General features: G+C 39.3%; 1 protein-coding gene across 2 annotated transcripts in view; it reads right to left on the reverse strand.

Annotated features, from left to right (window-relative positions):
• The window catches only part of CRBN (cereblon), a 33,717-nt gene extending 13,978 nt beyond the window's left edge, over positions 1 to 19,739 (reverse strand). The window contains exons 1-5 of one of the 2 annotated variants that reach the window (XM_060766312.2): positions 19,629 to 19,739; positions 9,099 to 9,208; positions 8,069 to 8,271; positions 7,044 to 7,193; positions 298 to 460 (exon numbers count right to left, since the gene is read on the reverse strand). In XM_060766312.2, coding sequence (XP_060622295.1) covers positions 298 to 460; positions 7,044 to 7,193; positions 8,069 to 8,271; positions 9,099 to 9,208; positions 19,629 to 19,698 — 696 coding nt within the window. In that variant the 5' untranslated portion in view covers positions 19,699 to 19,739. Of the gene's footprint in view, positions 1 to 297; positions 461 to 7,043; positions 7,194 to 8,068; positions 8,272 to 9,098; positions 9,212 to 19,628 lie in introns of both variants that reach the window. The other variant, XM_060766311.2, reaches the window with a different exon arrangement.
• Between the last annotated feature and the right edge of the window lie 5,920 nt (positions 19,740 to 25,659).

The raw sequence follows: 25,659 nt of genomic DNA on the forward strand, positions 1-25,659 counted from the left end.
TTAGTGTTGCTCCCTTCCTTCCTTCTCATATTTATATAAAGACCTTCTCCTTTGAAAAAAAGTAGCTGGCCGTTAATTAGAATCAGCTGTGACTTATCTAGTATAAAATGCGTAGCTGCCCACTGTGCCGAACTGATAAGCAACGCAAACAATCTGCAGTAACAGCAAGGGCTTTGACAGGCACCGTCCCGTTTCACATGCCTTCCTTTAAAAAGAGACATACAGATGGGATTTATATTGATTTTTGAAATGTCATACCCAAAATTTCGAAAAAAGAAAATACAATTAGCTTCTGACCTTTTGATATTTCTGCCGCCATTGATGTATTTGTTGATCCTGCCATGCTGCCGGCTTGGAAGAAGGAAAAAGGTGGCATCTACTGTGAGACTCCAACTGCACCGCTGACATTGTGGAAGGCAGCACTCGCTCAGGAAGGATTTGCACTTTTGCCTGCTGGATTCTGATAAAAAAGATGGAAGTGAGAAAATTGCCGTCCTTTGGCTTCTGTGGAGTCTGAAAATACGCCTCTCTCATCCAATGCTTTTAGCAACCTAAATAAGACCTCTGAAAAGAACACTACATACAGTGTTTAAAGCTATTTCAGCAGATTTTCAAAATCTCTATATTTCATCTTACAAATTGCACCCCTGTTGTGTTGTCCACCCCCCACCCCCAAGAAATTCTTTGGTCATGCTTTAGTTGGCCATAAATTGCATGTGAGTTTGCTCTTCTAAAATGGGGGAAGAAATTAAAGTCAACAATTGGTTTGCATGCCTTAAGCTAAACTTTCATAATCATAGAAATTAACTTCAAAATTTGCTTTATCCTGTTACTTTTGGTAGTAAATATTCCACAGGCAATATTCAGCTGCAAAACAGCAAATGTAGCCGAAAAGTGGTATAGGTAAACCAGTTAAAGTTATTGTGTTGCTGTGAGTTTTCCAGGCTGTCTGGCCATATTCCAGAAGCATCATCTCCTGGTGTTTTGTCCACATCTATGGCAGACATCCTCAGAGGTTGAGAGGTCAGGAGAGAATGCTTCTGGAACATGGCCCTACAGCCTGGAAAACTCACAGCCATGAAAGCCTTAGACAACACAGGTAAAGTTATGTTATTAGTCCTAGTATACAATTGAAAGTGGCATAAAACAAAAACAGATACTAACTGCTTTTATTAAACATGCAAGGACATATTTTAAGTTCTTCTGATGTTTACTGTGATGGCTTTAATCATTCTGACAATTATAAAAAATTTCAACTATTTTTTTTTTGTTTAATTTGCTTTTAATTAATTTAGCATTTTGCTTTCCCACCCAAGATTTATACACTGCTCTTAGAGGAACAATTTCAAATTGTTTCTGCAATGTATTAAAAGTGTGTAATTTAAAGTTGGATGCTTAAACAGAAAAGCATAGTACAAAAATGATTAATCAGAATTGAAAGCAAGAGACACATTAACCGTTTCAAAAATTTTCAAACATGTAACCATGTTAACCTGTTGCGGCATAATGAAAGGAAACATTATCATCAAAAGACAAATTCTAACCACACCTTTTAAGTCTAATTAACCTGATGCTTTAAAATCACTCAGCATTGCCTCTGAAGAACTGGACTAAATGATCCAGAAAAGCTAATTCTGAAATATAAAGCAGTTAGTATTGATGGTGGATACTAGATTTCTTTTATGCTTCTTAGCTTTGCAGATTTCATAAACTTCATCTCTTTTCAAAAAAAACCAAAGGTAACAATTCCCTAAACAATAACAATAGTTCCAATTCCAGAACTAAAATAAAAACTCTTTATATTTTGAAAAACATCAAACCAAACCATAGATTCCCCCCCCCCCCCATGAATAATTTTTCCTGGGAATCCTCACTATGGTCTGATTAAAAATATCATGGACAACCACAGAACAATGTGATTTTTCTATTGTTTCATAAGATTGTATATGCAGCTTCTGCTACTATTAATTTGTGCTGCCATCTTGTGTTCAGATATCTAATTTCAAGATTTTATTCTACATCTCATTCTATTCTACATCTCATTCTACAAAAAGGCAACACACCATGCACCAGTTTCCTTTTCAGGCAATTATAATGTTGTTGTTAAAAAAAAACAAAACAAAAACATAGTTTTAGGCTATTGCTTCAAAAAAGCCAAACACACACACACACACACAATAATCTCCAAGGGCTTCTGTAGCAAATATTCAAAAGTTATGGAGAAATACCTTAGGGTATAGTATGATCCCCACACCTAGCAGGAAATACTTTTCCAGATTTTGGTTGCAAGTAACAGCAAACCACACTGAAATGAAGGAGTTTTGGGCCAAGCATAGAAATGAATTTAGCATTAAGACCTAGAGGGAACATTGCTTTTTTAAAAAAAAATGCAGTTAAGTTAAACTGCATATAGCGGTTCCATGGATACAAGGGTTGTAATGTAGTTCTGTATTGAAAAGGCCTCCATGAAAGCAAGCAAGGTGGAAATTATGCAGGCCTGCAAGTTATTGTTAAGACTGCACATGCCAACATAGCCAAGAGAGTTGTAGTCTGACAACAGTAGGAGGCCTGCAGGAAAATCAGCTCTGCGCTAAAGAATACGATGTGTGTATCTCTTCAAAGTGCACCTTTGCATTAGGATCTATTTCAGACCTGCAAAACCTGGATCCCACCAGCTGTATGGCCTCCAGCTCCCAGAAGCCCTCGCCAGCTTGTCCAATGTCCAGGAATTCTGGGACTTGGAGGCCAAAACATCTGGAGGGCTGCAAGTTATGCAGGCTGATCTATTTGCACAGTTTTTTCTACACCCAAGAGATCCAAGCATACAATTAAAAGTATGACTGTGACTAACTAATAAATCAATAAGACAGCCGTGTTGATACTGTGAATCCAAATTGGCTCCATGTGTGTAAAACAAGCTCTTCAGCCATGTTGACTGAGAAGGGAAAAAAATCAGGGTACTCCAAGGCTCCCCACTTAGAATATGACTTTGTCTGATATATAACTAGACATCTGAATAAGGTACAGGTTGAGAATCCCTTTTCTAAAATGCTTGGGACCAGATGTATTTTATATTTTCAAATAACTATCTTTGCATTATGTACTTAATGGGGATGAAGTCTAAGTCAAACACAGAATTCATGTATGATATGATGATGATTTTATTTTTTGCCAGCCTCTCCTCATAGCTCGAGGCAGGTTATAGAATTACTAAAACATAAGGAAACACACAATCATTTTAAAACACTTCATGAAATACACATATTAAAACATACCTCCATAAAATATATATCAAAATACACAAAACAAAAACCAGGCATACAGTGGAGTTTAAAATCCACCATCAAAACTATCTGGGTAGGCCTGCCAGAAGAAATAGGTCTTCACTTGTATCTTAAATTCCAATAGCTTATCCAGTTGACGCAACTCGACCAACAGGTCATTCCATAATCATGTAGCAGCCAATGCAAAGGTCCTCTGGGTAGTGACTGTCAGTTGGGTTTTGGCTAGTTGAAGTAACTACCCCCCAGAGAACCTAAGTGTGTGGGGTGGACTGTATGGGAGAAGGAGAGTGTGACCCCATCCAGAACTAGCTGACACACCTCCACCCCCAGATTAGGATCCTTGATGGCAACACCTCCGAGACCAGTTCCATGAGCTTGATCAGAGAATCTGTTAGGCAGAGGGATGGATGGTACACTAATAGAATCCCCAGTCTACCCCTGGTTTTCAGACTCAGGTATGCACACTCAACGTGATTCAGCATCCTAATAGATACTTTAGTCAGGTTAAGATGGTCTTATATTTAACTGACCTGGCATTACTAAGAGCAAGGTGGGGTTTTGTGGGTGGGTTGGCTCACTATCCAAGTTCCTCAGGCTTGCAGGGTAACTGGAAGGTGAGAAAGGTACTAAACACCTTTCTCTCCTTTCTCTATAAAGGTATGTTACTCTGCCATCACCATATCTCCCTCTATTGCCACCCCAGTTTCCAGATACATTGAATTAAAAACAATATAAGGACAGACAAACCACCAAAAGTAAAAAAGGGGAGAAAGAAACGAAATACAAATAGTAAGACATCAATACAACACTTGATACACAGTTAATGGGTGTGTTCCCATTCCCTTACCATACCCCTCATGTTCTCGGCATAATGGCTACCACTGGGCATGAAACTGCTGGTGCTCATTGATGACACTGACTGGAGTTCCAGAGCAATGAGAGAAAGAGGAGGAATTGCCTCCTCCTTTCATTCCTCCCTTCTCAAATCGCCCCAGTGCTCCACAGCATCCCTAACTTTTTAAAATGCTGGACATTTAATGCAGGGCATTAGGGTGAATGGGCCGTGTGTAATATGGATGCTCCAGAGTCCATTCTCCCCCCACCATGCCTCATTTGGCCTCAGTAGATGGGTTATTTCTCAGTTTCAAACATCTCCTGAAAATAGCACAGGAATTTCTTACTTACAGCAGTTATCCCAGTAAGAGCTTTCTCTGTTTCCAAGATCTGCGAAGAGGGACTAAAAACTAATGCTGACTTTAGGACACTTGTCCCCTGAGATAGTCACATTCATATCAATTTAATATTTCCTGAGAACTTAAGCACATCTTAAACATTCAGGGCCATTTAAGGACCTACAAAATTCCTACTCAAACACACTGATGCATGGGAATGTGCTTTAACTTCAAGTACTGTGGTTTGGTAAATACCAACTTACTGAGAAGTTATTAAAAATAAACACAAATACTAAAAGTTAAAATGAAGAAAGCTTCAAAATACTGTCTTTTAATGCAATTAGAGCAAGTCTAAGAAAATGTTCTAAAATAAAGCCAAATCTTTTTTAAAAAAAGATATCCACATTTACAATTGAACATTCAATTCCTCAATTGAATGTTCAATTACTGAATCTGAAGATTTACTTATCAACATGACAGCCAATTTTATTTTTTATTTTCTATTCCAGACTGCAAAACAACTTTTTTAAAATCCTCAACTAGACTGTAATCGTGCATTTTATGCCACAATTAAGTCTCTAAACCTTTCAAGGTGTTTTTATACTTTGCTTTTATAGGGCAGTCTCAAACAAACAAAAACATACTCTACAGAGTTCCTAAAATACTAATTCTTAAAGCTGTTAGCCAGAGATAGGAATGGTGGCTTTAAAAGAAATAATCCTTGTCATAAAAAACCACTTAACTCTGCACTTTTGAATAAAATTATATGTTCTTCACTCACAGCAGTTTCTTCCATCCACCTCATCAAAGCCTAGTTTTGATATTCAGTTGCCTCCTTCAGGCCAAGTGTTTAGCTTGTGGAAGTCAGAGAAAACATAATGTCTGAGACAGCTATACAACACTGACATTGTATAACTATCTATACACATGTAGAACGGTAGGTTTTGGGGCTAAAATTATAGATTTTGATATGACCCATGGATAAGTCCAGGATCATTTTGCAGAGAGGGGAAGGCAAGAATGCTATTCCATTTTCCCACTCAAGCAATCGGAAGGAAAAAAGTGGTACCACAACAGGGAGAGTTGAGGGGATTGGTGCCTCTTTCAGGTCCCCCAAGTTCTTGCTTTTTGCTATTCTACTTAGAGAAAAGGATGGGTCCTTTTTTAATCAGCACTAAAGCACAGTACTGTACTCACATTGACTTGTGGATAAATTGATGCAGGATTTTTTTTGTTTTTTGGTTTTTTTTAACTAAAATTTTGAGATTTATACATTTGTATACAGGATAAGAAGTTTTTTCTTAGAGGTTCACATACTCCTAGGTATTTTTCCTTACGTGCCCCTAGGTACTTTTCAAGAACGCCTCAATGCTGGTTTACAAGGCACTTCCTCAACAACCTGACATAAGAGATTTCATCAAATTAGTCTACAACCACACACTCATGTGAAGCATCCTTAACTTTGTGCTGGATTAGCGACTAAAACTATTCCTTCAACTGAGTAGACACTTGTAGCATATAGCCTCTTATTTAGTTCTGAGAATGGCTGTGCCACACTACAACCACAATGAGAGCGGAGATGGCTATTCATTGAAGATATGACCTTTTCCAACTATTACATATAACGATTCCAAAAACAATCAAATAAAAACATCTGTCTTATAATTATTTATAATGAGAAACAAAGAAGCCTCTATATCTTTACTCTAGGAGTGAGCTGAGTTAAGGGTCACAATCATTAATATCAGAATTGCATAAACTCCCCCCACCCCACTCCAGAATCTTGTTATATTAAATGTGAAGACAGTCTTTAATCTTAATTCTACATTAGCTAAACATTGTTCCAAGTACATAACTCAGTATTATATATTTAATATAAATGTTTTATTATTGTTCATCTCTTTCGAGGTCTCTGGTGCCTGGAAAGGAATATCGAATAAATCAATTTTAACTTTCCCCAAATAAAATCCCTCATGCAAAACGAATCATTAGTTCTAGTAAAGTAGCAATTTAGTTCATAAAACCACTGTAGAAGAAAATTAATGAATTCCTTTGCCTCAGATGTAATATATACTTATAGAGATTTGCATTCATTTAGTTATCTCTACACACTCTGGACCAAGTCACATGAACATAGGCACCATGTTCTTAATTCAAAGGCTTTGCCTGCTCTCAGAAACTATTTTGCACTTCCCTGACTTTGGTCGACCTTGAAGCTCTAGTAACATTTCTTGGAAGCCTGAAATGTGCTCAAAACTGTATTAAACTATTGAGAGTAAGAAATCTTTGGCAATCTACCAAATACCAAGCAGAGCCTGAGCTAATCAGCTGCAGAGAAACATGATATGAAAAAATAGCATTTTATTATTACTGAACACCTTTATTAATTAGTATTTGTGTTAGCTGAAGTAGCAAACAAAATAACTGCACATGACAAGTTCAGTGACCCTGTATTTCTGAAACTCCACCTTACGAAAGGCAATTAAAACAAGTTACATTTGATAGTTTCATACTGAGAACAGAATAAAAATCTACTGGTTGTTAACAGGTTGTGTTCAACAACAGCATATATTTCTCATGTACTTACCCATCTGCTTGAGTTCGTATTTCAAGTACTTTAAACCTTTGTCTTCCCACTGCTTTTACTTTGACTGTTTCAATTCCATATTCCTGTTCTTCTCTGTAGGCATAAATTTCAGCTGTTGTTCCAAAATGTGCTTCCCTTTCAAGTATATTGCTACAGGAAAAAGCCAAATCCTTTAAAAAGTGTTGCTTCACATCTCATTTTCAAATTATATACTGACATTAATAGCCCATCAACTCTCCTTTGCCTTTCTTTTCTCTATGCCACATTAAAAAATTAGTTCTGTAATTTAGTGGACTCTTGGTATTGGTTCCAGGATGCCTCCCTCCCACCACACATACACAGAAATCAAACCAAATCCAACCCAAATCCGCAGATCCTCAAGTCCCACTATGCACAACAGCAACATTCAAAACAAATAACAAATCAAAGTTTGTTCTTTGGAATTTTAAAAATAATTATTTCAAGCTTGGGTGACTGAATCCAGGAAGGTAGAATCCATGGACACAGAGAGAAAACTACACTCAATATTACAATTCGAAAAATGTGTAAGTTGCAATGACAAAGACATTCTAGGCCTGTATGGTATAAATACAAGCAATATTTCAAAATGTATGATTTAAACACAGAGCATACATAGAATGTTATGTGCCATGAAGTTCTGTTTACTTGAAATGTAATGATAAACTGTGTTGAATATAATCTGAAAATGTATCTCCGATGGAGAAAAGTACCCAAGAGTTCAGATGCTTCTGTGATCAAGACAATGGCTGTGTAAAGTAGAAGTTTTCTTATTTATTTCATTGTTTCAAGGTTTGATCCATCCGGCCTCACTGTTTAAATCACTGCTTGCTATTTAAGTAAATAAGATAACCCCTGCTCTGGTGGAACACAGAATCTACACGGTTGCTATCATGGCATTGCAACCAATTAGTTTTGTGCCATGAATCAATGCAATGCTACAATCTCCTGAATTTTACTGTAACTAAAAAATCCCACAGAACTAGAAATTCACTTAAAGTACTTACCTGTATGCAAGAACAGCAAAAGTTCTGTCTTTCTGTATTAAGTTCCGCACCATGCTAACCTCTTGGGGACTGAAGAGCTGAAGAGGCAGTGTTTGTCCAGGAATCAACATAACCATCACGTGGGGTAAGACTGGAATTGTTTGACAACTATCATCGTCATGGACAGTTCTTCCATGAAATTCTTCCATATCTGATCCTAAGTACTTTCCAAAATTTAAAAAAGTGACATTTCAGTGGCAAAAGTATTAAACTAGCTCACAATTTATAAAGACAAAAATTAAGACAATAGATCTGGAAAACATGGGCTAGATCCCAAGAACCAAAAATAGACACTAGCAGTTTCCATGTTTGCAAGACTGCTAGTCAAAAAAACACCATCCAATAATGAGCATGTTATGTAACAGCTCTCACAATTCTGCAAAATGCTGAACAATATTACTAGATTCCCCAGAATGAGATGAAAAAAACCATGTCATATACAAAAAGTAAAACACTTCAAATAGATAAAATGGCAATGTTTCCATTCCCTTTTTGATCCAACCGCTTGGTTTTAATTCCAACTGTCAGCAATTATTTGAATATACTCAGAATATTTAATGGATAATGCTTTGCTCTCCAGTGTGCAAGTATTTTGTTTATGTTATTTTAATGTCCAGTGTGCTTTGAGACAATTATGTTTCTAGATGTCTTTATATAAAGGCTGTCAATTGAATTCTCATGCTGCCTCCATGATTTGGGGCTTGAGAAGTAGCTGTTCTAGAGATCTCCTACAAAGCTATCACCAAACAGAAGGGAGTGTCTCACTCACACTTTGCACACATGATGATGCAAGGGAAGCCAGAGGAACTTAATGTTAAAATAAGCATGCTGCTTATAACAGATAACTCATATTTCTTCAAATTTGTGGTTTGCTGTGCCATCAAAACTGACCTTCTGTGTTTGTCCCAGATCATCCAAATGTGCAACATGGAACAAATTTCATACAAAAAGAAACAACAATCTCTTGGAAAGAATAGTACAGTACATGTACCATGTGTGAAGTTGGCAGACTAGTATCAAAATTAATGGTGTTTGGCTTTTCAATCTCCTTGCCATCTTGATCTTCGACTTCCATTTCAATGTCATCCTCTTCTTCACTCTCTGCTAATAAGTGGGGAAAAAGAACAGAAAAAGAAAATCTTTGAAAAATTAAAAGTGCTTGAAATTAAATTATTTCAGTATGAGCACAGAGAGGCAATTTTGCATGATTCAATCAAAATGTTTCAATTTAATACCCTCCCCGCCCCCCAAATTTGCTGAATTTCCTTCCTTAAGAAAGCTGTATCTGTTGAACAGTTGCTTGTCTTTGGCATTTGCCAAAAGTCTTAAAAGCTCAGTGAGGAGAAAAGGTCCTGAAAAGCTGGCAAAGAAAGGGTAGGTGTGTGTATATCACACCTTTGCTAGTAGAGTGTTGACTCCCCCTAGGGGTGAGAAAAGTGGTATATAAATGCTGTAAATAAATAAAGAGTGTGAATTCCTACATTAAGTTTTAAAGTTTTCCATTTATGAAGTTACTTTGAGTAGAATTTGTGAGTTAATGGGTATGCTAGTCAACCCTTTCATGAACTCTATGGGAAAGAGGTCGCGAAAAACATCATGAACTCAGAATAAAATATTTCAGGGCCCAGGAATTTGTTCTGACTACAGCAATTGAACAGCTCATATTCTCTCTACATAAAAATCCATCTCTGGTATTGCAAGGCTTTTGCAGTTTAATAAAGTGCAATGGGCCCTCTATTTTTGTGGGGATTAGGGGCACAGTATCCTCCCCCCCCCCCCATTGAAAGTGGAGAAAAAGCAACGACGTTTTTACCTGAAAGAAACCCCCCTCCCACCAGGAATTGAAAGTTTATGAAAGAATCACACTGGAGGATACAGATACTCCTAGAGAAAATATGAATCAAATCCATGAATCTGCAAATATGGAGGGCCAACTGTAATTTAGAGATAAGAGTGGAAAAGAAGTTATTTTGTTAAATCCACTGCTAAACAATAGGGAGCTAGAACATTTTATTGGACCTCTATGTATAATTATGTTTCGTTCATGTATTTATATAGATCTTTCTGCTCTTATCCTTTTCTGCTACAGCTGAAATTGCATTTGTCTTTGTAACTCCTCTCACATTCTGAAATTGTTACTCTTCATACTGTTTTCATAGTTTTTAATAGTATAATGTTTTTACTGTTTAAATTATTTTTGTACTGTTGCGGGCATCGAATTGTGCCATTTGGTAAACCGCCATAAGTTGCCCTCGGGCTGAGAATGGCGGTATAGAAGCATAGTAAATAAATAATGTAAGTTCAACATTATCAATTGCTGACCTTCATATATATGGCAATTTATGTAAGGATGACTCAAGACCGAGCCATGCTTAGAGTAAATGGACTGAAATCAAAAGGAATGGTCAGCCAAACCTATTTATTCCACTGATTTCAGTGGCTCTACTGCAAGCATGACTACTCTGAATCCAAACCTATGACTTCTGCAAAATGGTAATGAGCAGCAATCAGATATCTATACTAAAAAATAAGAAAGGGAAAGGCTCAGCAGTTCATCAGAAGCAGTTATGAAGACAAGTGCACTGCTTTTGACTGCAATGCACTGTTACTAGAAGAGGAAAAGATTATGCCACCCCTGACGATGAGACCAAGAGGAAGGCCTTAGGAGAAACACTGAGAAAATAATAAAATATTTAATTGTGATCCATATTATTTTCTGCATTCTTGATCCTTCAGTTGAAGTTGGTTAACATTATGTAAATATGTCCTTAATGTAATTTTTTTTAAAAAATAACACGTATGTTCTACTGTCAAGTGAACAGGCAAATGATTTTACAAATATTCCCACTGCAATAAAGTACAATCACAGTTACAAAATTTCCACCAGTGGCATGTTCAGGTGTTCTTATCAATCATGGGTGGCATTTTTGTTGAAGACGGACAGAACTACATTAGGAAGCACAGGCCTATTCACAACATTTTGAAGTAACTGTCACTCTCCACCATAGATGATCCAAATCACATCTTTGGTTACTGTTCTTGCCAGGGCTCTCAACTCTTGAAAGACTGTTTGTAAGCCACTCTGAGAGCCTTTGATGCAGGACAGTTTATAAACACTTGTCTTACTGTTCATGAAACTCGCCTATCCCAGCATAAGTTACATGCAATGAATTGGATCCAGATTAACCCATTAAGGAGTTCTGGTCTTGTTTAGCAAACAAGCTAACAGGCAGACACTCCCTTATCCTGTTCTGCCCCTTGCAAAGCTGTTTTGGAGGGCATAAACTGCTTTGGGTCTCTTTTGTGGAGAATAAAAATGGGTTATAAACAAACATAATAATAATAATATATGGGGTAGCACAGGAAACTGAAAAGGCACCGGTAAAGAATGACTCCTTGGACCCATCTATACTGATCATTTCATACAATTCAAAGTGATTCTAAGATTTCCCATATAATCATCTGCACAGCAAAACCACTTATTTCAATACTCGTTTGAAACTGCATTAAATGGTCAGTGTCCCCTTCCACCCAGTGTACTAGAATAGAAGGAATCATTTCTTTCATGGAACACATCAACCAACCCAATGTAAGATTGTCTTTAAAAACTAAAATCAAAAATGGTATTTCTTGACTACCCAATACAATAACCATGCATTTAAAATGAACACTTGGATATTAAACCATGCTGTTCCAACACAGTGTGACTCATCATTATCACCAACTTTTACCTGTTTCACAAGTACTTTATCAAGCTGTGTCAGTTATTACATTTACATATTCTGTACAGTGCCTTTTTATTTGAATTATGTTTTAAATCTTACCCTTGTTTGATCTATTACTGGAGGTAACATTTTGAAATATGTTACCGTTTAGTTTTACTACTAGACTATTTTTCATTCTTAAACCTGTCTTATGGTAGCTCTGTTTTGTTTCCTCACTTATTTTTAAAAGAAAAGAAACAGCAGCCAAACTGTGCTGTATTTTGGCCGAGGGAGTCTAAAGCCCGTGAAGAACGATGACTCATTTTACTGCAGTGGCACAATGGAAAAAATAATAATAATGAGAAGACCATCTACTTCGCTCTCCACATATCTGCAATATAAACAAAACCATATGAAGACATGACAATTCCCTGCACACTCTATATACAAAAGATGTCAAACATATACAAACACTTAAAATATCAAATTAAAGGCAAATATCAAAACAATCTATTCCATTTTATTACTTATAATATTTATCTTTTCAAATTATCTGAATTAAGACATTCATTGATAGCCTCATAACACAATACTATAAAAGTCAAGCTCTCTCCCTACATCTAGGGAATGGTCAGTTTTTAGTTTCAACAGAAATTGTGAAAGGCCCCGACAGAGATAAGGTCCAAGACAGATAATTCAATGTATGAGAAAGACTTGGTGCAAGTCACTTTCGTCAGCTAAAGAACAACAACATCAATGTCATCTATTTCTTACAGTCTGCTTGCATTTCGTTAATTTGTGTTTTTAAAATAACTTATTTTTATAGAAGAAAAAGGAAGATGACAACACAAAGACAAGATGGATCTCAATGTATATAGTTCTCTCCTCCAAGGCTCAATCTCTCACATATAAACTCAATAGACTATTTAAGTGATGTAACACTATTTGCAAGAGGGAATAGTAGGAAAGCGAAGTATAATATATCATGTCAAGCACACTAGTAAAAAAATGGTTGTTATCTCAATATGCCAATTTTAACATCTGAATTTAAATGTACATTGTATTGGTAACAATAATTTTAATGTGTTTCAATTTTTGTCTATGCCTTTTAATACATGTGTTTTAATGATCTTATGTTTTTATCTATATATTTTATCTTTGTTGTATACTCCTTCAAGCCTTAATAAGATGCAAGTAACAACATTATTATCATTATTATCATCATCATCATCAGGTACAAAGAATGAAATCAAGCAGCAAAGTGCAAAAATACTCAAGTTCTTTTTATCTCCTGCACAAATTTCCTGTTTTTCAATTTTAATGTGAAAAAACTCCCTGTTGGAAGACTAGGGTATAAATTCCTTAAATACAAATGAATAAAATATGAAAGGATTTGCTACAGCAGGGATCCCCAAACTAAGGACTGTGGGCTAGATGTGGCCCTCCAAGATCATTTACCTGGCCCCAGCCCCAAACTTTAGACTTAGGGTCACCCGAAGTATGAAACAGAATCATAGAGTTGGATGAGACCTCATGTGCCATCCAATCCAACCCCCTGCCAAGAAGCAGGAAAATTACATTCAAAGCACCCCTGGCAGATGGCCATCTAGCCTCTGCTTAAAAGCCTCCAAAGAAGGAGCCTCCATCGCCCTCTGGGACAGCTCTCACAGTCAGGAAGTTCTTCCTAATGTTTAGAGGGAATCTCCTTTCTTGTAGTTTGAAGCCAACTACAGGCTTCTACTCCAGGGAAGTAGAAAACAAGCTTGCTCCCTCCTCCTTATGACTTCCACAAACTTGAAGGTACACAACAACAATCCTCATTAACTTGACAATTTCATCAGCCAAAAGCAGGCCCACACTTCCCACTGAAATAATGGTAAGTTTATGTTGGTTAAAATTGTTCTTCATTCTAAATATTGTATTATTCTTTAATGTTCTTTGCACTACAAATAAAATATGTGCACATGAATTCGTTCATAGTTTTTTCAAACTATAGTCTAGCCCCCCAACAGTCTGAGGGACCATAAACTGGCTCTTGGCTTTAAAAGTTTGAGAATCCCTGTGCAATAGCCTCTTTGATGTTATGGAATATACAACTATTGTAAACAGTGAATGTATTTCCTGAAATCTGGTAGGACCAAAAACAGTGCAAAACTTATTAGAAACATGCACTGTCCTGTTGCATATAATGTTCTGTGACAATTTAAAGCCTCATTCGGCCCCCTTTCAATACTAATGGGCTGAAAGAAAAGGCACAACATATGCCAAGATATAATATCCATATCCAATATTCATAAATTTCTGACTTCTTCTTTTAAAAATATGTATTTTTGGGAGGAGGCATGTTTTCAAGCAATGGATGACTGAATCTGCAAATACAGAAGGTTAATAGTACACATTGATTTCTTCTCTTACCAAATAAACCAAAAACAATACCAAGCTGGTCTCTCTTCCTCTTTCAGTACATTTGAATTCAAACTACTTGCTACTCTACTCAACACAGAATAAAGAATGGAGTCCCTAAACTGATACTGACATCATCATCAATTTTCTTCCAGAACAATCTTCCCAGAAGCCATTCCTGCTGGTTACTAAAATAATTATGTAACTTCAAGAAATAATACCTATTTCTTTTCCTGCTCCTCTTTCCCTGCCATAATTTCATACCATGTCTGCTACATAGTGAGCCTGAGAGTAGTGATTCTTATTTTCTGACCTCTTTTCAACACCAATATTATGCATTCTTTAATTAATTACTAATAATTAGAATCATATTCTGAACTACCTGTTATGTTCAGAATGTATTAATGTGCAAATTAGGAACATTTCCCCCCTTGCTACCCAATTCCTTCTAAGCTCTTCTTATTTATGCCATCGCCGAGGCAATTATTCTTTTTTTCTGTAACTCCAGAGTCACAAATTTGTGATCCATCTATACCTACTGCTCCCCCAAGGGTCTTGTTCAACTAGAGATCTATTTAGGGAGACAGTACGAATTTGGTGCAAAAAATAAGACAACATTTCTTATGAAGTGTGATGCATGCCTCAGCGAGCCAACTGTAACATATTCTTGCTTTAAGGAAGACACGTTTCCTAATATAAAAGGGTACACTTATACACACTGGGGTATTTTAGCATTTCGCATCGCAACACTTTCCACATCTGTCCTTACCACTATGAGTATAATAAAAAACCACCCCCTCGTTGGAAGTACTGCACACACTACATTACATATTTGCTTGAGTCTACCCAAGCAAGCTCCCACTTTCTCTTTCGATTAAATGGGGATAATTGATTGGTATGGTTAGTGTAATTTGCTAAGAAGGGAAAATATTAATCCGTGGAAAAGATATAACATTTTTAAAATATGCAGAAGTACATTATTATATAAGAACCACTAGAACTGAATTTCAAAGAACTCTGAGGCTTCCCCAAGTTGAATAAATGAAAAAAAAAAAAAAACAGCACGTAGGAGTAGAACACACAAGGGTTTTTGTTTCTTTAAAAAAAAACCACACATATGAGAACTATATTTATGGTGACAAACTGTAAGAGATTTGGTTTGAATGGAAGGACTGATATTCACAAAGTATGGTATGATCCTGCATTACTTTTCTAGTTAGTTGTCATTAAGTGGAGTTCCTCAGTTCGAGATGATGGCTTAATACAAGTCCAAATCTTCATATCAAAGGTAAGAACAGAGGTAAGATAGGAATTTACAGTCCTAATGCTTCTTCCCAGCTAGTTTTGGTACCATAGAATAGTTGTCTGTAAATGATGCTTTTTTGGGGGTGGGGAGGATGATATTAAGATTATGTTTTTGAAATCTATGTTAGGATCGGTCACAAAATAGTGTCCATGTTTTCAAGGTGTCCAGAACTTTTTAGGCACATGATAAACACAAAGAAGAATGGAAGCGAGAGACAAGTATCTATGAAACTTGTGGAGGCAAAGTCTGTATTTGACACATTTTCAGACTTTGGAACTAGGATGGATGTCATGCAGCTCTCCAAAGGTTATTGGACTGCAACACTAGGGATTCTTCACTGATGACTACAGCTGCTGTGACTTGCAGTCAATAACATCTAAGGGGCAGTATGATTCCCATTCATGTTTTTAAAAACTCCAAGATTTATATAATAACAATGATGATACAGATTATGCAAGGTTTATAAAAAGCAATGGGACTATCTTGGAGAGTATTCAATTTGGTCATGCAACAGTAGGTGAAGAACGTTGAAACGTCAGGCGAAACGTCAGGAGAAATGCCTCTAGAACATGGCCCTATAGCCCGAAAAAACCTACAAGAACCTATAGTAGGTGAAGAAGATTTTATAAAATCCCAAATGCTGCCTTCTGCCTAATCCTTTAGAAGAGTGGTTCCCAACCTGTGGTCTGTGAACCACAAGTGGCCCACAAGAACGAAAATATGGTCTAAGGCTTCACCATTATTACACTGTTGCCTCAAAACCACACGGCAACGTGAGTGACTGGTCTCACGAAACCCTCTTATAGTGCTGAGGCAACAGGGATGTTGGAAGAGGAGAGGCTGATAACCCATAAAAGATTACTACTAGTACATCAGCTCTAGATTATTAAATATCTAAATCTCACCCACAGAAATTAAATTTCTGTGGGTGAGCAGATGGTGACAACTGGATGGCATGTGTTCTGTATCAGAAACTAGAGCTGATACAGAGCAATTTTCTGAATCAGTACCCCAAATAGCCAAAACGAATCTAAAGTTGACCAAAATCTGATTCATAATCCTTTTGGTACTAATGCTGGAGAATGGTCCCTAGTAAAAAAAAATAAAAATAAAAATTAAAAAAAAGGTTGGGAATCACTGCTTTAGAATAATTATCCAACTCGGCTTCTCTCAATTGATTTTAAAAACCTTGCATGCCTCCAGATTTGCTGATATACAGCTTCTCTTAATTTTTAGATGACTTCATACACTCTTAAAAGGGACATGGCAAATTTAAGGATGGTTTAAGTCAGCCTTGTATTTAGCAACTCACCTTAGGTGATGAGGAATCATATGCAGGAGAGTGGATTGGTGAAAGAGAAAAGGATTGCTTCCCTTAACTTCCACAAACCATTTAGACTTATATATTGGCTACAGAGAATGCAAAATTGCTTACTTTGAAGCTAGCATGGAAAAAACAAACTGACAATTGTTTACTATCGTGCAAAGGCAACTTTTTGGCAACATTTAAGACCTAGTTGCAAGTTGGTTTGTGCCAACTAAGTAGTATGTCCATATTCAGAGGACTATTCATCTGAGGATATAGATTGCAGCTATATTGAATGGTTGGGAGCCTCAGTAGTCTTAAAGAAGAATTGGATCTATCAGCCACGGATCAAAATCACAATGATGAGTCTTGATATAGAAGTCTATTTCTCCATTCAGTGCTGGAAGCTAGATATTCTCATTTGGAAATATCAGACTGACCACTGCTTAACACAGAAGGACTGGACATTCATTTGGCCTGTTCCTGAAAAGCAGCTTTTAGTATTGGTGCCTTCCCGTTCATTGCCTTCAAGTTACCTGACAATTTGTGGTGGTGGGCCAAAAATTTCATAAGATTTTCTTAGGCAAGGATACTCAGAGTTGGTTTTGCTAGTTATTTCTTCTGTGATATAACCTAAAGCACAAGTTATTTGCTGGCAGTTCTCCATCCGAGTATTAACCATGGCTGAGTCTGCTTAGCTTCTAAAATCAGACAGGAATTTGTGCCTTTAGGGAAGTGGTTCCCAACCTTTGGTTCTCCAGGTGTTTTGGACTCCAACTCCCACAATTCCTATAAGATGGCAAGATGGCTGGGATTTCTGTGAGTTGAAATCAAAAACAACTGGTGGGCCAATGGTTGGGAACCACTGCTTTAGGGAATTTAGACTACCTTACACTTCCCCACATATTTCTTCCTTCCTTCAATTCCTTATTTCCTAACAGCTTACACCCCAGGCCTACACTTTAGTTCTTATCACAGGCAATTTTGCATATTACGATTCCTTTTTTGAGCCATCCCTCAAATAATGCATTCTTCTCTTGCTTTTATTTCCAAGCTCCCAATCTTACGAGTTCCAATTCTATATCCCAGATTCCACCAGTAAATCAAATCCTTATGCCTCCCTTTCTGTTGGAAAACTCAAATTCCTACCCAGGATTCCTTCATCTTACAAGGCACCAGGCACTGGATTCCTCATGAAACAAAAAAACGGAATTCCAATACCTTTAAGAACACTGAAAACAATGGGTCCTAAACACCCTAAAAGTACGAGATCATGTCTGCTCTTTGCTGCTAAACAGTATCAGTCCTGGTTAGTACTTTGATGGCAGACCACCAATGAATATCAGGTGTCGTAGCCTGTATTTCAGGGGAAGGAACTGGAAAGAGCATCTTTGAGTATTCCTTACATAACAAAACCCTATGAAACTCACGGAGTCACTTTAAGGTTGTGAGGTCTGTTGGAAACTAGGCAAGTGGGGTTTATGTATCTGTGGAATGTCCAGGGTGGGAGAAAGAATTCTTGTCTTCTTGAGGCAAGTGTGAATGTTGTAAATTGGCCAGTCTGATTATTACTGAATAGCCTTGCAGCTTCAAAGCCTGGCTGCCACCTGCCTGGGGAAATCCTTTGTTGGGAGGTGTTTGCAGGCGCTGATTGTTTTCCTGTCTGGAGTTCCCCTGTTTTCTGAGTGTTGTATATCACACTTACCTCAAAGAGACAAGAGTTCTTTCTCTCACCTTGGACATTGCACAGATATATAAACAGACCTCACAACCTCTGAGGATGCCTGCCACAGATGCAGGTGAAACATCAGGAGAAAATGCTTCTAGAATACAGTCATATAGTCCGAAAAATCTACAACAACCCAGTTCCCAAGGTTTCTTCCACCCCATGTCTTTGCTCCTTATTCCCCCTCACCATGTCTTCTCTCCTTTGCCCCGCTCCTTATTCTCTTCCTTCTTGCTTCCCAGCCTACTATTACTATATTATTATTATTATTATTATTATTATTAGAAACACGATGAGTGCACAACAGACAAGATCACTCTGCTGACTGTTGTATTCAATCATAGAATCAAAGAGTTGGAAGGGACCTCATGGGTCATCCAGTCCAACCCCCTGCCAAGAAGCAGGAATATTGCATTCAAATCACCCCTGACAAATGGCCATCCAGCCTCTGCTTAAAAGCTTCCAAAGAAGGAGCCTCCACCACACTCCGGGGCAGAGAGTTCCACTGCTGAACGGCTCTGACAGATGGCCATCCAGCCTCTGTCAGACACTTCCCAAGTGTCTAGGACTGTGTGATGTATCGGCAAATAATGCACGTAGATCCCAGTAAGGTGGCCTTCTGCAGCTGGCAGATGGTAATTTTGTCAGCGCTGATTGTGTTTAAGTGCAGGCCAAGGTCTTTAGACACTGCACCCAGTGTGCCAATCACCACTGGGACCACCTTGGCTGGCTTGTGCCAGTCTTTGCAGTTCGATCTTTAGATCCTCATATTGTGTCAGCTTTCCAGTTCCAATTATTATTCTTATTATTATGCTGTTAATTATGGCTTCCCCTCTTTTTCTATGGCTGCTCCCACTTTCCATAGCTTCTTCCAGGCCATGGTGACTTCCCCTGATTCTCCAGTTATTCTCACTACTACTACTATGGTGGCTTCTTCCTGAGGCCTCTCCCCTCCTCAGCTTCCCAGAAACGTGCCTCCTTCGCCTTTCCCTCCCACGCCTTTCCCTCTTGGCTAGCCCCCCGCCCCAAGAAATACCCTTGCTGGCCTCCTCCTTTTTCCCAGGAGGGGCCCTTACCGGGAATGAGCTGCAAGTGGTTCCCCATGTTGTTCTCCTGTTCTCCGCCTCCTCCTTCATCCGCGGCCATCGCTGTTTACCCGAAAAGGAGCCTGGGAAGGCGGCGAGGGGGCGTGGCCAAGGAGGCGGCGGCGGCGGCGAGGCGAAGAGGCGCCGAGACCGCCAGCGGCCCCTAGCGGGCCAGAGGGAGAGCTGCACCTCCTTCACGCATGGCGCACTTCGGCCATGCGTGCCCAGGAGGCGGGGGAGAAAAAGGGCGCCTGTCACTTTAAGAAGGGGGAAGTTGAGCAGGTCACAAGCAACAACTGGGTGGGATGGCCCTTCCTGTCTGTAGATGCACTTCTAAGGGTGTATTTGCACTATAGTTTGCATGCAGTTCGACGTCACTTTAATTTCCATGGCTCAACGCTATGGAATCAGGGGAGTTGACGTTTGACAAGGTCTTTAGCATTTCATAGCAAATGCACTTGGCTGATTCACAAAGCCCACTGCTTCTAAACTTCCTCTCCAATTTGCATTTTATGGGGTTTTAATATAATAATAATAATAATAATAATAATAATAGAAAAAGGAGACCGAGGGTCTGATTCTTGCAGCCTAAGAACAAGCCATTAGAACCAATGCCATCAAAACCAGAATTGAAAAGTCTATGACGGATCTCAAATATAGACTGCAAGGAAGCAGACGAAATGATGGATCACATCCTCAGCTGCTGCAAGAAGATCCCGCAGACAGACTACAAGCAGAGGCATAACACCGTTGCTCAGATGATCTATTGGAACTTGTGCCGCAAATACCATCTGCCTGTGACAAAACTGGTGGGATCACAAGTTGAACACATCAAACTATTCTGGGACTTCCAAATTCAGACAGAGTTTTGAAGCACAAGACTCCTGATGTCACAATCTGTTAAAAAACAAAATATGGATCATGGACGTTGCAATCCCAGGCAACAGCAGGATTGACAAGAAGCAACTGGAAAAGCTGACATGATATGAGGATGTAAAGATTAAACTACAAAGACCGGCACAAGCCAGTGAAGGTGGTCCCAGTGGTGATCGACACACAGGGTGCAGTGACTAATCGGCACTGACAAAATTACTATCTGTCAGCTGCAAAAGGGCACCCTCTAATCTCCCTTTTCTATAGGTGTTATCATGCCATGATCTTATACTGTGATAGCAATTTTGCCTCAGCCTTATTGCTACGCTATGTTTCTGCTCTCCAAGACTTTTCGAAAATGTGATTTTTCACACTGAAAATAATCCATTAATTATACCCATCCATTATCTTGGTCACTTGTGGTCACCTTTCCATCACGCTGTAGATCTGTTTGTGACAACAGAACAAACCTGTGACAACCTGTAGTCAAAGAGAAGATAAATATGCACTATTTATCATATTTATTTACAAATGTATACTTGAGTAGGTATTATCAAAAATGCCAATTACGTTTTCTACCATTGTGTCAATGGCTTGATAATCAAATGAGAAGAACAGCAGCAGAATTCCCAGTTAAATAAAACCTTATAAGATACAAACAGTTATCAAGTGATTTTAAAATACACAGAAAACAATCTCTTTATACAAATAAACAGAATTAATTAATTTAAATGTTACTTTGCTGGCCAATACGTGCAGGCTAATAATTTCTCTCAAGTGTATGCTGCTCATCATCTACAGCAGTGGTTCTCCGTTTTCCTAATGCTGCAACCCCTTGATACACTTCTTCGTGTTGTGATGATCCCCAACCATAAAATTATTTTAGTTGCTACTTCATAACTGTAACTTTGCTACTGTTATGAATTGTAATGTAAATATCCTCTCATGATGTATTTTCATTCACTGATCCAAATTTGGCACAAATACCCGATATGCCCAAATTGGAATACTAGTGGACTTTTGTGGGGGGGGGGGGGGGAGGTGTGATTTTGTCATTTGGGAGTTGTAGTTGCTGGTTAACCTACAATCAAAGAGCATTCTGAACTCCACCAATGATGGAATTGAACCAAACTTGGCACACAGAACTCCTATGACCAACAGAAAATACCGGAAGGGTTTGGTGGTCAATGACCTAGAGTTTTGGAGTTGTAGTTCACCTACATCCAGAGAGCACTGTGGACTTAAACAATGATGAATCTGTACCAAATTTGACATGAATACTCAGTGTACTCAAATGTGAACACTGGTGAAGTTTGGGGAAAATAGAGCTTGACATTTGATTGTAGTTGCTGGAATGTATAGTTCACCTACAGTCAAAGAGCATTCTGAACCCCACCAATGATTGAATTGCGCCAAACTTCCTGCACAGAACCTCCATGACCAACAGAAAACACTGTGTTTCCTGATGGTCTTTGGCGACCCCTCTGACACCCTCTCATGACACCCCCAGGGGTCCCGTCCCCCAGGTTGAGAAATGCTGATCTACAGCATGGATAAAAAACAGCACCGACACCTTTTAAAAATAAAATGAAAATGAAAACAAATTCCATAAGATTTTGTGTGTATATCAGGTTTTATATCAGGTGAGTATACATCTCCTTCTATAGTTTGCATCAAGTAAAATTATGACACATATCTTTGTATTTTCCCAGAGTTCTAATGTGACCTTGAAACGATCATGAATATCAGAAGAGCTGCAAGACCAAGAACAAGCCATGAGAGTCAAGATGAAGATCCACCCAAAGGAAAAGTGTCCCTGCCATATATCAAAGGAACCACTTATCGCATAGGGAAGCTGATGAGGAAACACAACATACAAACAATCTACAAACCCACCAAGAAAATCCAACAAATGCTACATTCAGCAAAGGACAAGAGGGATCCTCTCACCTCTGCAGGAGTCTACCGTGTACCATGCAGCTGTGGACAAGTCTACATAGGGAACACCAAACGCAGTGCCCAAACAAGAATCCAGGAACATGAAATGCACTGCAGACTACTCCAACCAGAGAAATCAGCCATAGCAGAGCACCTGATGAACCAACCTGGACACAGCATTTTATTTGAGAACACAGAAAGGCTGGACCGCTCTCACAACCACCATGTCAGACTACACAGAGAAGCCATTGAAATCCACAAACGTGGACAATTTCAACAGAAAGGAAGAAACCATGAAAATGAACAAAATCTGGCTATCAGTATTAAAAAATTCTAAAATTGCAAAAGCAAAAATAGCAGAGAGAAAAACAGGCAGGGACATCTAATCACCTTTCAAGAAGAGTTTGCTCCAGGCACAGTCAGCCCATTGTATGCTAATCAAGGTGGTCAGTTTGAAAGATTCACACCTAGCCCAACTTACAAAAGCCCTTTGTCTCACCCTGGTCATTCCACAGATATATAAACCCCTTTTTTCCCATTTCCAGCAGACCTCACCTCTGAGGATGCTTGCCATAGATGCAGGCGAAACGTCAGGAGAAATGCCTCTAGAACATGGCCATATAGCCCGAAAAAACCCACAAGAACTGAGATCATGAATATGTTACATATGTTCAGTATATCCAGGAAATTGTAAATCACAGTCTTTAATGCAAAGTTTTGAGACCCAAAAATGAAATACAAAACTTATGGCATACTGTCTGCCTGACTTGTTCATCTGTGACATTTCCATCATCTCAGACTTTTAGCATTTTGTACCATTTATGCTTTCCGTAGTATGACTAAGCAGGGAGATTATTGATAGTCTGGTTATGCACAGTTGACATTGACAATATCTGTCACTCAATGCTTGACGAAAAAGAGCAAACAAAATATTCATGGAAAGATGATTTCTGCCACTCAAAGGGCATAAGCTTCAGTATATCCCAGTGGAAGTGTCACTGATTTGGTAGCGAAACATAATCTGAAACTACCTCTGCTCAATGGCTTATGTGGTTCCTTGAACAAATTTGACCTGATGGAACTGCTACAAATCTGCAAAGAAAAAAAGTAATGGTTTGTATATTCTGAGGAAACAGGAAAACTGATATACATTTTCTCATGGGATTGACCTGTCTTACTTACTTACTTAGGCGATCCCTCGTTGGACGAGTAAGATGGTCTTCCGTCATGGGTTTCCTTGTGGGTCCGTAGGTGGCTGTGGAGCCCTATTCTTGCTCTGCATCTTCTTCCGCAGTGAGGGCATTGGTTTCCAGGTGGAAGGCGGTCCCGGTCGGGGTTGGCTTGACGCGCCTTCCTCCTGGCACGTTTCTCTCTTTCACCCTCCACTCGTGCCTCCTCGAATTCTGCAGCACTGCTGGTCACAGCTGACCTCCAGCTGGAGCGCTCGAGGGCCAGGGCTTCCCAGTTCTCAGTGTCTATGCCAGAGTTTTTAAGGTTGGCTTTGAGCCCATCTTTAAATCTCTTTTCCTGCCCACCAACATTCCGTTTTCCGTTCTTGAGTTCGGAGTAGAGCAACTGCTTTGGGAGACGGTGGTCAGGCATCCGGACAATGTGGCCAGCCCAGCGGAGTTGATGTTGGAGGACCATCGCTTCAATGCTGGTGGTCTTTGCTTCTTCCAGCACGCTGACGTTTGTCCGCTTGTCTTCCCAGGAGATTTGCAGGATTTTCCGGAGGCAGCGCTGATGGAATCGTTCCAGGAGCTGCATGTGACGTCTGTAGACAGTCCACATCTCACAGGCATATAGCAGGGTTGGGAGGACAATAGCTTTATAGACAAGCACCTTAGTATCCCTACGGATGTCCCGGTCCTCAAACACTCTCTGCTTCATTCGGGAAAATGCTGCACTTGCAGAGCTCAGGCGGTGTTGTATTTCGGCGTCGATGTTGACTTTGGTGGAGAGGTGGCTGCCAAGGTAGCGGAAATGGTCGACATTTTCTAATGTTACATCATTAAGCTGTATCTCTGGCATTGGAGAGGGGACGGCTGGTGACTACTGGAACAGCACTTTGGTTTTCTCGATGTTCAGTGACAGGCCAAGCTTTGTGTATGCTTCTGCAAAGGTGTTGAGAGTGGCTTGTAGATCTTCTTCTGTATGCGCACAGACGACATTGTCATCAGCATACTGGAGTTCTATAACAGATGTTGTTGTGACCTTGGTTTTGGCTTTCAGTCTGCTGAGGTTAAACAGCTTGCCATCTGTCCGATAGATGATTTCCAGTCCGGTGGGAAGCTTCCCATCAACAAGGTGAAGTATCATAGCGATGAAGATGGAGAATAGAGTTGGGGCAATAACACATCCCTGTTTGACACCCGATCCCACCTTAAATGGGTCACTTTGGGAGTCATTGCTGTCCAAGACTGTTGCCATCATGTCATCGTGGAGGAGCCGCAGGATGTTCATGAATTTGCTTGGGCACCCGATTTTTTGGAGGATGGTCCAGAGAGTGCTGCGATTCACTGTGTCGAATGCCTTTGCAAGGTCGATGAATGCCATGTACAGAGGTTGATTTTGTTCTCTGCATTTTTCTTGGAGCTGTCGTGCAGTGAAGATCATGTCCACAGTTCCTCTGGAGGGGCGGAAGCCGTTCTGGGATTCTGGGAGGGTGTCTTCTGAGAGGGGCAAAAGGCGGTTTGCAAGGATTCTTGCGAGGATTTTTCCAGCAGAGGTTAGAAGGGAGATACCTCGATAGTTTCCGCAGTCTGTTCTTTCTCCTTTTTTGAAGAGGGTGATGATGGTGGCATCCTTGAAGTCTGCTGGGATTTTCTCGGTCACCCACACTTTTTCTATGAGTTGGTGTGTCAGTGCAGGTCCTCCCTCTTTAAAGATTTCAGCAGGGATCCCATCCGGTCCGCTGGCTTTGTTGTTCTTTTGTTGGCTGATGGCATTGCTGACTTCTTCCAAACTAGGCAGTGCTGCAAGCTCATCCCTGGTTTGTTGTTGCAGGATTTGTGAGAGGACCTCTTCGGCCACACTGGAGCTGCGGTTTAGGAGGCTTTGGTAGTGTTCTTTCCAACGTAGTGCAATTGACTTTTGATCCTTCAGGAGTTTGGTTCCGTCTGATGAGCGTAGAGGCTGTATGCCATGGTTTCTTGGTCCATAGATGACCTTTGTGGCTTTGAAAAATCCTTGAGCATTATGGGTATCTGCC

This window comes from Anolis sagrei, chromosome 2 (assembly GCF_037176765.1).
Source record: "Anolis sagrei isolate rAnoSag1 chromosome 2, rAnoSag1.mat, whole genome shotgun sequence".
In the NCBI taxonomy this organism is placed as follows: domain Eukaryota; kingdom Metazoa; phylum Chordata; class Lepidosauria; order Squamata; family Dactyloidae; genus Anolis; species Anolis sagrei.